This window comes from Lynx canadensis, chromosome D4, assembly GCF_007474595.2.
Source record: "Lynx canadensis isolate LIC74 chromosome D4, mLynCan4.pri.v2, whole genome shotgun sequence".
NCBI lineage: Eukaryota > Metazoa > Chordata > Mammalia > Carnivora > Felidae > Lynx > Lynx canadensis.
In genome coordinates, this window is record NC_044315.2 from 29,449,253 (window position 1) to 29,463,754 (window position 14,502).

General features: G+C 48.4%; 1 protein-coding gene across 1 annotated transcript in view; it reads right to left on the reverse strand.

Annotated features, from left to right (window-relative positions):
- Window positions 1–13,491, reverse strand: part of PTCH1 (patched 1) — a 63,154-nt gene extending 49,663 nt beyond the window's left edge. The window contains 2 exon segments of the mRNA XM_030293404.1: window positions 11,455–11,647; window positions 13,294–13,491. Coding sequence (XP_030149264.1) covers window positions 11,455–11,647; window positions 13,294–13,491 — 391 coding nt within the window.
- Between the last annotated feature and the right edge of the window lie 1,011 nt (window positions 13,492–14,502).

Below are 14,502 nucleotides of genomic sequence, written 5' to 3' on the forward strand. Positions count from 1 at the left end.
GGCGGTCAGCAAGAGGATGGAAAGAAACAGAACAACTCTTAACGCCTTGTAAAAATTCAGTGACTAAAACTTTTCCTCCCAGAAAAATCACTTGGTACTTGTACCTCCCCAAACCCGCATCCTGGCTGCCGCTTACGTGCACCCTGCATGAAGTAAACACGATTTGTAGAGAAAGCAACGGGATTTCTGCAAGTGTGTGCAAGGGTGTGTGTATGTGTGTGTTTTATAGAACAGTCCTTCTTGCACAGAACTGGGCTGTTCCATCAAAGCCGTATCTGTTATATTTCTGTCTTTCTCTTCTGTTTGGCGTATTCACCAACAAGAGAAAAGGAGGTAAGCTTTGGCGGCCCTGACCTGCAGCTGGAACACAATACTTTCGCACAGCCCTGCCGACCCCTGACATAAATTTTACACCGCAGCTGGCATTTACACACTCAGCATTACCATATGTATAGCTGCTCGGTGCTAATTATGCTAATCACCTGTCTAACTCGCTGCTGCGAAAAATGGTTGTATTTAGCAGTCCAGTGCCTACCAATGCAGCTTACTGTGTGGCTGAAATGTACATTCAGACGGCCCTGAATGGCAAGATTTTTCCACGTTGCTGGCTACATTCAGGCCTCAGAAAAATTTATTCAAGTCAACTGGTTTCGGTCCGCAACAAAAAAGTTACGAGAAAAAAGTGAGTGTGTTCTTGCCCTAACATTCTGGATCTGCTTGCAAGCAAAATGATAAATCAATTGGTGTGGGAAACAAAAAGGGAGAGAGATTTCTTTTGGGAGCCATGTGAAACTGTAGCCTATTTAAAAAAAAAAAAAAAAAAGAAAAAAAAAGGGTCATCCTATTCCCCAAATCTCTAGAAAGAGCAGTTAATAGATATTTAGCCCTAATCCCAATTCTCTCAAATTGCAAGCTTTGTTTGCAATTAAGCAACATATTAAACGTGCAATTTTTTTTCCTGGATCATGTGTAGCCTAAAATGATGGCATCATATTTATCATTTTTAAACTTAGTGCAACAATGTATGAACCTCATGGAGAAAAGTCAGGTAAGAGAAGAAATAATTTCGTAGGCAGCTAGGGAAAATTCTTTTGTTATTCTCTTAGAATGCTTTTATTTCAAAAGACACTGTGTGATATTTATGTCTATTTTGTGAAATTTCCTGGTTTCCCCACTAAAGGAGCAAAGGAAATCAGGGAATGGGGGTGGGGAGATGGGAGAGTTCAAAACAGAAAAAAAAAAAGTGCTGGAGGGAGGTGGGGGGAGAGCCAGAGTCAAGAAGCCTACATTTTCCTGAATCTCAAAACGCCTGTTTCCCATCCCTGTTTCTAAAAGCAATTTTCTCAGATCACTCTACAGAATGGATTTCTAAAATCAGGATAATATTATCGCAGGTTGCAAGTTGTTTTAACAACTCCCCAAATTCAAACTGAAACCCCATTTCCTCCTAACTCCCAAAATACCTTCATATTAATGTTTAAACATCCTAAAGTTAGTAAGTCTAAGGACTGCTTAGTATTAGATTATTTGGATGTACAGCTAATGCCTAGGTGTTCCAATTTCCTTGGGTTGCCCGCAGCACTGTAAAACAAGTTCTACTTGGAGGGGTGGCTCAAAGTGTCCAGTTACTTTCTTACCTCCAAATGAACATCATTAGTAGCTGCTTTACTGAAATCTAGGAACTGGGAGCAAACTGGAAGGCCATTTATTCTGCAACATAGATCTTGGGCTACCCCTCCCCCCGCCCCCCCCCCCCCAGTGCTACAAAACACCAGAGAAGCTTTGTGATACCTCTTAGGTTTACACACAGAAGGTGCACCAAGCCAGGAGGCTTTCTTATACACGGGAGAGGGGGGTGAAAGAAGCTGGTCTCTCCCTGCCTTACTTCACTCACCTTTCAACTGAGCTCACAGCAGATGAAAAGGGTGATGCTCACAGATGCTGCTATGAAAACAACAGCTTCGTTCCTATCAGCCCCTCCCCATTCGGTCCAACATTTTATAAACTTATCTGACCCAATGAAGCAACATTATCCAAGCCACATCGTGCTCTCTTTGGCATCCCAATTCAAGCTGCTTTTCTTTGCCAGTAAAAAGTATTAATTCATCTAGGTTTTTGTACTTCCAAATCTTGACTCTGCAGCCAAAAACACAAACAACACGACCACAACTGTGCCACTGCAGAGGGCTTACCTCTCTTTCCCTCTCAATCTCTCGTTCTTCTTTAATAGGAGATGGACCACCCTGCCTCATGGCACAGAGCACTGTTTACATTGCAGTACTTGACTGTGTAATACATCTGGCATTTTTGGGCAGGATTCCTGAGCTAGGGGCCAGAAGCCCTTAAGCAATGATTTAAGGGGAAAAAAATCATGCACACTGACTTAACAAAGCCTACTTCCAGTTCCTTTTGCTTGCTTTTGTACGTGTTTCATCAATAACTGAAAACTATGTTGGCTGATAAATTGGGGAAATCTACTGCTTCTTTTCATTTATCCTAACGAGAATAAATCAGGCTTGTGCTGTGGTACGGAGACTTGCTTCTCACTAGCCTCACCTTCATAGCCAGTGGTGTTCTGGGACCCACATGCAGTGTGGACTATCTGGGTCAACTCACAACTGGGTTTCTAGAAATAGGGCCCTACATCCACATTATAAATCTCCCCAACAACTAACTTGTCACTCATGAGCAGGTGCCTGACTGCCCACAAACGACACAGTTTCCCTAACACATGACAGCTGTTTTTCCAGCTATGCTCTGAACCCAAATACAACAAAATAGTCAGAGTCTTGAAAGGTTGTGGACAGGATGCATCTTTCCTAAAAATCTCTATGACAGTCAAGCAGTTTCCCAATGCAGCATTCTACTATTTTGGAAGATGAAATTATTTGTGTCAAACCTAAAGATACATACATGTAGGGAAACAAACTGCCATTTAAAGAAAAACACAATCCTAAATCCAGTTTAAGAGAAACAAATGCAATAAATAGGTCTTATGATGAAGGGCCCAAACTCAAAGTTCTAAAGCAAAGAACAAGTAATAAAAGTGCTTATATCCTGATGACCCTGATGGTACCTGTGTAGTCAGGGAAGCTTCCCACTAAGAAAATCCCAGGGAGCTTTCTCTGTATGAACTGCTGGAAGTGCCTTCATAAGCAAAACCCTCTGCTCTCTGGGACCTCTCATGTGGGATGGACCATCTAATGCTGCAGAGTTGGCCAAAGTTTGGATAAGGAAATCTGTCCTCTTCCATCTATGCCCAAGCACCATGTTCCTTTTGCCTTTGGTGAGAGTTCCATCCATGCAAAGCCTGAAGTATGGTGCCTGGGTTGGAATGTATTGGCTTACATTTCACTTACCATCTCAAGAAATGCTAAGGGGCCCAATTCTTCATACTCCATACAACACATTAAACACATGGGACCAAGACTTATTTAACACTCCATTTGTCAATGAATTCTAAGGCACTTCAAAAGTCCATAGGATGCCATGACTCTTCAACAGGGGAAGTACATCTTCTGCTGACAAGACCCAATCAGAGAGTGAGGTCCGGGTACCACCCGTTACCAAGACAAGAACCTCAAGGATGCAAATGGCAGCTTGGGATTTGGTATCTCCCACAGCTGGTTTGAAATAATACATGTTCTAATTCCCTCCTGTCAGTTTGTGATTAACCAGATTTACTACCATTTCAGATTTCACACTAGTAACTCCAGAGATCTACTGGGAAGAAATGATTAGGGCAGTTTAGGAGTCTGTGGGGGGAAAGAAGAGTGGGAGGGAGCAAAGGGGGGTTGGGAGAAGAGGTTCTGGGAGCCAGTGAGGGGCAAAGGAAATAGTGTTATAATAACAGAATCACACAGGTATGGCGATTATTTAGGGATGTCTTTTTTTCAAAATAGTATCACACTAGTGCTGAGTCAAATACTATACTTGTGCAAAACGGCCCCTATTAGATATGGTGTCCTTTAAAGTAAGTTTAGGGGCACCTGGGTGGCTCAGTCAGTTAAGCGGCCAACTTCAGCTCAGGTCATGATGTCACGGTTTGTGAGTTCGAGCCCCATGTCAGGCTCTTTGCTGACAGCTTGGAGACCGCTAAGGATTGTCTCCCTCCCTCTCTCTGCCCCTCCCCCACTTGCACTTGGTCTCTCTCTCTCTCTCTCTCTCAAAAATAAACAAAACATTTAAAAAATTTTTTAAGTATTTTAAAAACATTTCCATATTTGTTTTAAAAGCCAAAAAGACTTTTAAAATCAAACCCCCCTCCACTCCCCACCTCCCACCCTCATAAAATAAGAGTACTTTTCTGGGGCTAAATCTGGGTGAACAGCTGGCATGGAGCTGGGTGGGGGGTGGTAAACCATGAAAGCAGCCCCTTCCGCTGCACAATTGTGACCCCCCAACACGAGAAGAAGGGCAGACAAGTTACAGCTTGGCCTGAGTGGACAGAGCTCTGGGGGTCATGGGGAGGTCAGCTTTGAAGGAGAAATCCCAATGAAATATAAACACAGCATTGTGGAAACCAGACAAATCTCCCATAGCTTGTCCAGCCAGCGTTAATCTCGCCATCAGCTGTGGTGCATAATCCAAACAAACGGATCCGGCGGTTCGTACATCTGGAAGCTGTCATCTTCTGGAGCCTCCAAGCGGCGGTCCGTGGATCTGAAACACCCCATTGCCCAACCTGGCTTCTACACTCCTTGGCAGGGTCAAGAGTGGCAGGCAGTAAAGAGACACGGAAGATTCCCAGGGTCAGCTGCCCTGGGGAGAAGGCACCTGAGGCTATTTGGTATTTTAAAGCAATTATTGTTGGATGTAAATTTTCCAGCTATTTTTCTCCTGATGTAAAAGAAAAACCACAATTCCTTGCACCTGTATGTGTGCGCCTGCTATTGCAATCTAATCAATACCTAGCTAACAAACATATTCTTAATTTTTCAAAGTGCTTAGTGCACCAAGGAGAATACGCTGCATTTCATTAGGTCTTGTGTCCCTTGTTGCTTGTGAAATGCACCCAAACTGACAGCCCTGCAGAGCAGAAACTGGCAGTAAAATCAGAGCTCATATTGCCCATATGGGCTCAAGGTCTCAGCCCCTCACTATCCCTTTGGTTCTGCTGCAAAAGGGCACCCGGGGAAAAGCGGTTTGTCATAGGAACATCTGGAGGAGAGCTAGACCACCGAAGAGCTAATGTACTGAGCGGGCTTCCAAAAGGAGCTCTTATTTCAATATGAACTAAGTTTAGTGGTGTCTTTTCCTGCTTTTTACAAAGTCACCTTCATGCTAAATAAAACCTTCATCCTACGCTTCTTGAAATGCAACAAGGTCTGTCTTCAAAATTAAGTTACCTGAAGAAAATCTATTCTAATATAAAGCTTTCTCTTCCTTGCATAGCTGGCCCCACACAGTGGGTCTTCCCACAGTAGTGTCTTCCCCGCCTCCCTCCCTCTGTCAACTTGTCATGCATTTTATTTGATATTTAATGTAATTCTAAGAAAAACAAAAAACTTAAATTATTAGCATAAAAAATTAGTTACCTAGATCAGTAAATATGGAGATGGGGAGGGGACATTATCTTAAAGAAAAAAAAATTCCTTTGCATGTAAGGCAATGTATTTGCAGCCACAATGTCATCATAATAAAAGCCCTCCATTTGCACAGCATGAGTCTTCCAATTGGAATCTATTATCTAAACCAGTGCTTCTCAATTGGGGTGATTTTGTGCACCCCCCCCCCCCCCCCGCCGCCACATTTGGCAACGACTGGAAACATCTTTGGTTGTCACAACTGGGAGGCTGCTACTGGCATCTAGTGGGTAGAGTTCAGAGATGCTGCTAAACATCCTGGGGTGCTTAGGGCAGCCCCCATAACACAGAATTATCCAGAAAAATGTCAAGGGTGAGAAAACTTGCTCTCAACTTAAAGAAAGGATGGTGAAGCTCATTTATCTCGTACAACTGCCTGAGTTCAAGCCAAGAACAATGAAACCATCATACCAGCAAGAAACAAACTTGAGAGCACTTATAAGCATCAAGCAGGCATTAAGAACATCTTTTAAATTTTCCTTAACAACAAAAAAAAAAAAAATCAGAGTCACAACTTGTGCCTTCTTCCTTTGATGTTAATAACCAAACACAACGAAATATGGATTCATTTCAAGGCTGTTATAACCCTTTGCAGTAAAGGACGCCAGGGGCTGGGCAAAGCTTGAGGGGAAAAACAAATCTCAAAGAGATAAATGAATGTTCTGCCACTGGAGAGTTGTGACAACAAACTTGCATCTGAGAGAGGGTTGGAGTGGGGGGTAGTAGCTATTAAGGGAGACAGGAAGATATGGGTGCTAAGCAAAAAAGGAAAAGCCAACAGAGAAATGGGCAAGATTAAAAATAAAGTATTTCCCTTCTGTGCCCAGAGAGAAATCCAGCTGAAGCACTCCAGTCCCGGGGAGGGCACTAGAGGCCAAATATGCTAGTACAGATAATGAGACAGGCAAAGAATGACTAAAAGGAAGAGCTGGTAGCCCCTCAGCCGAATGCCCTGCACACAGCATAAACCATTCTGCCATGCAGCTGGGCCTTCCAGGCCCCAAGGCTCCCCGCCTCAGACAGGATGTCCCAACTGGAGTCAAGCACTGGGAGTTCTCCTGGAGGCCACACCCCCAAACTCTGAGCCTTTGCAGGAGCTGTTCCTCTGTTCTGGAATGCCCCAGCAGCACCCCCACCTCTCCAGCCCCTGTGCCTGGCTCAGACCCCTGTCAGGGCTGTCCTGGGAGGCGTCCCTGCCCTAGTGCTAGTGGTCTATGTGCCTGCTGGGTGGAGGTCCTGAGGGCAGGGACTGTGGCCTTTCACTAACATCTCTCTGGAGCTTCATGCAATGCATGGCACAGAGCAGGCATGGAGAACATGTGCTGAATATTTTTATTTATTTAAAAAGTTAAAAAAATTTTTTTAAAAATAAATATTGACAGAGAGAGACAGAGCATGTGCGGGGGAGAGGCAGAGAGAGAGGGAGACACAGAATCCGAAACAGGCTCCAGGCTCTGAGTTGTCAGCACAGAGCCTGATTCGGAGCTCAAACTCACAGACTGTGAGATCATGACCTGAGCCGAAGTCGGGCACTCAACCGAATGAGCCACCCAGGCACCCCTAAAAATTTTTTTTAAAATGTTTGTTTATTTGGGGGGGGGCAGAGGAGCGACAGAGAGACGGAGACACAAAATCTGAGGCAGGCTCCAGGCTCTGAGCTGTCAGCACAGAGTCCAATGCAGGGCTCAAACTCAAAAGCGGTGAGATCGTGACCTGAGCCAAAGTTAGACTCTCAACTGTCTGAGCCACCCAGGTGCCCCGAATATTTTTATTTTTAAATAACAATTAGTCTCTCCTGGACCTTGCCACCACTGGCATGTGCTTCAGTAACAGCAGATGTCCACAACATCATTCCACATATTCTTTTACTAAACCTCATGACTCTATTCACAAGTGAGCTAAATTTGGTATTTCTGACTTGCAAATACTCTAACCCTGACACCTAAGCTAACATCTAATGTATGTTGAGTTTCTTAAAAGAAACTGGTTGCTGTTACAATGATGACAGCAATCGTTGTACGAACATTTTAACAAGAGAATCAAAAAATTCTTATCACCAATGAGATAAAAATAGGACAGAATCTTACTTATCTAGCTTATATTGGTCTGCACATTGTGGCCAATGTATTCAAACTGTCCTTATAAAGCCACATTTCCCCAGCATGTTGAAAGCATGAAAGTCAAATCAGTGATGTAGCCTATCAAGTGGATCCCTTTAATTTGCCGGCAATATTAAAAAGATAACAATTATCTTGGCAGATACAAAGATAGATGTAGTAAGTCTATGTGTACACACAAATACAAATATAAGTGGAGATATATGAACAACACAGGTTTGAACTGTGCAGGTCTACTTATATGCAGATTTTTGGGGGATATAAATACTCTACCATATCTATTTATTTTCTTCCTCTTGACTTTTGTAATAACATTTTCTTTTCTCTAACTTATTTTATTGTAAGAATACAGTAAATGATGTGTGTAACATTCAAAATATGTGTTGATTGACTATTTATGTTATTAGTAAGGCTTCCAGTCAACACAGGCTGTTAGTAGTTAAGTTTTTGGAGAGTCAAAGTTATACACGGATTTTTAATTGTGGAGGGGTTGGCGCACCTAACCCCACATATTGTGCAGGAATCACCTGGTATATAATATGTATTCGTGTGTAGGTATGTAGATATATGTATCTCTAGTTGCCTTTGTATATTTATCTATGTAGTGTGTGTGGTAGGTCATATTTTTAAATATCACAAGGGAAATAGCATTTTTCCAAGCTGTCCCTCAGCATTCCCCTCCCCTTAAAATCTCTTATGCTTTCTCAGTCTGTTGCTTTTTAACTAGGGAAATACGCAATTTCTATTCATTTGGTTTATTTAGAGTAGTAAGCACCCATGTTTATGTTCAGAACATTTACAGTCTCCATTAAGAAAACAACCATCTAACAGACTTCTTGTGCTGATAGTGATGAAGAATTTATCAAAGAGATTAAAGTACAAATTAACCTAAATTCTGAGTTGCTGCTCATTTTAATCTGCTACACGGTAGGACAGCAGGAAATTCCAACTCCTGAAAACAAATGCTTACACTATTTATTGCTGATATGAACACCAAGCTCACTACATCATAAACAAGACCTCCTCACTGTTACCTCTTCTTTGAATTTATGTTAAAATTATAAGATGGTATGGTGGCCTCATGGGATCCCTGGTGGGGTTTACTCGCATTTATGAAACTATTGCTTCTTCTACCGGGAAGAATCTAATACCCAATGAATGAATGAATGAATGAGTGATGACAAATCAACAAATCAAGAGGCCAAGTTGACTTAAATCATTAGTAGGCAAAGTGGACATTTTGCCATTGTAAAATGGAACAAGAATTCAGCTATTACATGCAGAAATACCACATACACTATCATGTTATAAAAATAAATATAATAGATGGCTACTTTATTGAGTTGTAAGGCATGTGATAATAGATAATAAATAGTAATGGCAGTTGCTCAACAAGTGATAGCATTAAGTAAAATAACATTTGCTTAAAGAACTTGTGAGCCACGCTGAAAATACCAAAACTCAGAGGCCCAAAGTTGGCAAACTGAGTCCTGAGTGTCTGAGGTATCACTCCTTAATACTCTCTCACTAAGTGGCAGCTCAGGGAGACTGCCCCTAATCATGTTCCTCCTTCTTTCAGGACTTGAAATGAAGTGTGTAATGCAGAAACACAGTTGCTTCCAGAAATATACAATGTTAAGAAAATAAATTGCATCACTTCTCTTTACATGTATTAAAGGTCTACCTAAAAGTCTTGCTCAAAACAGCAAAAAATTATCTTTTGTCATCATCACTGATACTTAGCAAATTCATTGGTCTTAGTGGTGCAGTGTGAACATATGGACAGAGCTGGGAGGCCCCTCTGCTCATCCCTTGTTTCGTCCAGCTCCCCACAGCCTAGCCAATCACATCATTTCTGAACTACAGCCCTGCGCTCCAGGGCACACATGAGCCATGGCACCCTATTCCCACTACACTAGGGGCCTCCACTCACTTGGGCTTTGCTTGACCCCCTTTCTGAGCTCTTGTGCAGAACTCCCTCTCTCCTTCTCTCTCTCTCCAGGTCACCCTAATTTGCCTCACTTCCGCAGAAGCTTTTTTTCCCCATTTGACTTTCATGGCCCACTTCAACCGTGAGCTCAAATTTACTGCAAGCCCATTCAACTCTAGTATTTTGTAAGTGAGTGGATTTGTGCACAGAGAGTGTCTCACAGACTTCAGTGACCCTTACAGTACCTAACACGTGCTGGGGACATTATTGGTGCTCAGTAAGCTTGGTGTTAAGATATCATAGGTGTTCAATAAAACCCTTCTTTTATCTACCAATGATGCTGAAGTGCTCAACTGAGTAAATTACCCCATGGATTCAATCCAAAGAATACTTTTGTATTAATTATCAAGCTACTTAAAGCAAGAATGTTTTCTGGCCTTAATTATTTGGACTATTATTTTAATTGTCACTTCTCAATTAAAGACTCCACCATATGCTTGCAACACAGAGAGCTGAATCTTCATAAACAAGGCATAGTTAACAAAATATTCTCCAAGGTTAGTTCTCAGCATCCTAAAAGGAATCATTCACGTAATTACACATATAACTCTTAGGCTTCCAAATTTTGGGTTAGGTAGCTCTCCTTAGGAATGCTCAAGATATTGTTTTGAAAAATCTGCATAATTACCTCAATCCTTCCTTCCCATCCTATTGTCAGAGATATCCAAGGCAGTGTTTAGGGGTTAAATGTTTCCAAATAGCAAATCTGTTACTTTCCAGAAAATAATTAAAAAACAACCACCAATAACATCCCCCCCCGAAACAAAAAAGCCGTGCGACCAAAAGAATGTAAAATGTTTCGGGGGGGGGGGGGGAAGATCTATTTTAAATTTACAACTGCTTAAAAAAAAACACTTCGAGAACCCCCAAATTGAGGAATGTGTATAAAACACTGGCAGAAAGCCTTGGAGAGCTCCCGCGTGGCCCCGCCCTCCAAACCCGCGTTCTTAAAACTCATTTCTTTCAGCCTGCAAAACGCAGCCTTGCCCCCAAATCATACCATTTAAAAAGCCCCCACCCGCGAGGAAACATTAATCTACTTTGCAAACATGCGTTCCAGTCTATGCTTTACTGTTTTTTTTCAACTCCTTTCCTCCCCACCCCCACTTTTTTTTTTTTGTACCTTGAGACAAATGTTTTTTTCCCCCAGAGTTGAAAGCTGTCCAAAAACAGGACCACACACGCCGCCGCCTCCGCAGGCCCGCGCTGCGCCCGCCCCCCGCCCTCCGCGGCGCGGCGGCCACAGCCGCCGGGGGCGCGCGCACTCCCTCCAGCCGGAGGGGTGGCCTCTCTCTGCCCCCCCCTTCTTTCTCTTTGGACGTAGTGGGTGGGGGTGGGGGAGGGAAGGACGCCGAGGAAGAGAGCCAGGAGCCGAGAGGCCTTCCTCCGACCGCGTCTCCGGCGCGGCGGAGGCGAGCAGCGGCGGCGGCAGGCCCCAGGGGTCCCCGGCCGCGCGGAGTGGTCCGTCCCGCGGAGGGGCCTGGCGCCCCCGCCGGCCCGCCCTCGCCACTCTCTCCCACAACACCTAGCAAAGCGCAGCGCCCCGAGTAGATTACAGCGCGGCCTTTGTCGGGCGGGCCTGGCTCCCAGCCAGGCGCCCAAACAATAAACAATTCCCCCTGGTGCGGGCAGGGGGTTCTCGCTCGCCACAGAAAGGCTCTAGGTGTACGCTGGCAAATATCTTTATCAGTTGGAAGGAGGACGGGAAGGGGGCCTGGGCTGGGGGACGAGAGGGCGCTGCGGCGGGCGCTAGGTCTCTTACCTTCCACCCACAGCTCTTCCACGTTGGTCTCGAGATTAGCTGCCTTTAATCCCACAGCGAAGGCCCCAAATATGAGGAGGCCCACAACCAAGAACTTGCCGCAGTTTTTTTGAATGTAACAACCCAGTTTAAACAAGAGTCTCTGAAACTTCGCTCTCAGCCACAGCGGCGCTTTCCGGCCAGTAGCTTTCCCCTGAGGATGAAGCAGAAGGGAGGAGTGAGCGCCGGGGAGTCGCGGCCCGCGCGCCCACGCCCGCTTGCGCGCACCCGCCCGCGGATCCCGCGACATCCGTGGGTGGGGGGTGCCCTCGGGACTGGAACCCAGGCTGGCCCCGGGTAAGGCGAGCAGCGTGGGGGGGCGCCTGGACATAAATCAAAGTGGGGCTGCAGCGTGGGAGCTGCACCTTGGCGACAGCAGGGGCAACCCCCCGCTCGACCCGCGCAACATCCCCGAAGGTGTCTTGGGGGCGTTGGGGAGAAGGGCTGCAAGAACAGGGGGAAGGGAAGCCGAGGCAGAGAGGAGAGGAATCACTCATCACAGGCAATATTCGCCCCGGAGCCGGGAAGGGAGGGGCTGCTCAATGTCTGCGATGGAGCCCACCATTTAAGAACCAGCAAACCAAGGGTCCCTTCCCCGCAAGTCAAGCCCCATCTTTTACCCCTCTCGGGGTACCCCGGCAGGGATGGGGGCTGGGGGACGAGCGCGCTCTGGGAACAATGTATTGCGGGCTCCCCGAGCCTGACCCCCGCCCCGCGTGGTAGTAAGTGGGGATCCACGTGGTGAGCGCGGCCGCCGGAGCTCACTCGCGACGCATTTCCATAGCGTTGGGAGACGCTGTGTGAGCTGAATTAGGAAGTGGGGCAGCCATCTGCAACTTACGACAACATTTGTGATCGGAAGAGGGCAGCCACATGGATCTTTCCCTCCTCTCCCTTCCCATCTGGTTAAACGTAAAAAGTAGCCAAGTGCACAGGGTAAGGGCCCAGGCCGGCGCAGGCGGGGGTCCTGGCTGGGCGCTGGCTGCTCCCGGCGGCGGCGTTTCCCCGGCGCTGGCCGCTGCCCCGGCGGGCCCCCGTCTGGGTGCTCGCCTTCCCTGGATTCCACACATTTCAGCGAGCCTCGTAAACACAATGAACCCGGCCGCTTGGCAGACAAGTACCGCGGATTTAAGGTGGCAATTTGTTTACAACTTTCCCTTTCCCCTCAGGCTCTGAGAAGAGGTGGCTCAAAAACTAAAAAGGAAGAGGGGAGATGCCCTCTTCCAAGGATAATTTTTAAGGGGGTAGAGATCTCATGTTCAACAAAAGCAAAACCGGCTGCCAAAAGAGGAAACCACCTTTATTTCGGCTCCCTCCCCCCCTTCCTCTCTCCGCCTCTCTCCACTCCGCCTCCCCCTCCAAGATGTTAAGAAATGTGGCAGCATTACAGGGGTTTAGGTTGCAAATAGGGGCAGGGGCGCGGGAGCAGTGGGCTACGGGGCTGGGGGCACTGGGCTGTGCCGCGCTGAGGCCGCCCTCGAGGTGGTCCTCTGTGGACCGCTTTCCAGTGCTCCGGAAAAGGCTTGCCGGGGAGGGCGCGTGCACACACACACACACACACACACACACACACACACACACCCTCCACCCCCTGCGGACCTCAGACAGCCCTTTCCTCCTAGGACCGGAGGGAGGGTTTGAATTTTTCAATCCCCACTTGTCTGCTTCTTTTCCTGGAGAGGTGTGTGTGTGTGTGTGTGTGTGTGTGTGTGTGTGTGTGTGTGTGTGTGTCGGGGGCGATCCCAAAGAGGAAGAGGAGGGAAGAGAGAGTGGGAGGAGAGGAGAGAGTCTGAAATGCACCTTGGAAATCTGCTCCAGAGCGAAGGCGGCGTCGCAGTAGCTGGGCCGGTGCAGATAGTCCCGGTCCAGCGCGGCGTTGCGGCGCAGCCCCCCGGTCCGTCTGCGCCTCCCGCCGCCGGCCGGCCGGCCCGGGGCCCCGCTGCAGCTGCCGCCGCCGCCGCGGTCCTGGGGCTCCGCGGCGTTACCAGCCGAGGCCATGTTGCCGCCGCCGCCGCCGCCGCCGCCGCCGCCGCCGCCGCCGCGGGAACCGAGGCTTCCCGGGCGGCCCGGCGCGCTGCTGCCGCCGCCGCTGCGGGCTCCCGGCGCGCCCGGGCGCTCGGCTGGCGAGGACGCTGCTGGCCGCCGGCTGTTCGGGCTGGGGTTGACAGACCTGCTGCTGCTGCTGCTGCTGTTGCCGCTGCTGCTCACACGGCGGGCGCTGCTGCCGCTGCGGCCGCAGCCGCTGCCGGGGAGTCAGACCCTGCGCCATCCATTGCCACATTGCGCGGGGGTCCCGAGGTCCCTGCGGCCGCCGCTGCCCACATCCAGTTCTCGGGAAGGCGAGAGCCGGCGCGCGGAGCCAGCCTGTCCTTCGGGCGCTCGCGCGGAGCTCCTCGCGGTCCCCAACTCCCCCTACCCGCCCCCCGCCCCGCGCCGCGACCCCTTCACTGCAGAAAGCGCCAGCAAATCCCCGCCGCTCCCGCCGGCCTCGCAGTCTCCCTCGGCGCCTCCCGGGTCGCCCGAGCGGCCGCGGAGGGTAAGCGCAGAGCCACTGCCGCAGGGTCCGTAGGTGCCCGGCGGGTCTCAGCGCTGCCGGGCCGGGGCAGCCGCCGTCGCCGCTGCTCCCGCGGCGGCTGCTGCTGGCGGTGGCGGCTCCTGAAGCTGCTGCTCGGGCTGCTCGGGCTCTGGCTGTTGGGTTCGCGGTGGCTGTTCGGTCCCGGACTCTGCTTTCTTGTGCTCCTCGCCGACCCGCTGGACCATTCTGCCCCAGTGCAGCGCGCCTCTCTCGCTCCCGGGACCTGGGGACTCCGCTCTGTGTGTGTGCAGCGGGCAGCGGCCGCAGCAGCTCCTTGATTCAATAGATGAGATGGAAGAAGAAAAAAAAGAACTCTCTCCATTTGGAGAAAGAGGAGGAGGAGGGGAGGGGGTGGAGGGGGAGAGACCGAGCGAAAGAGAAAAAGGCTGGAGCTCCCGCCCCCGGGGCTGTCAGATGGCTTGGGTTTCTGCGAC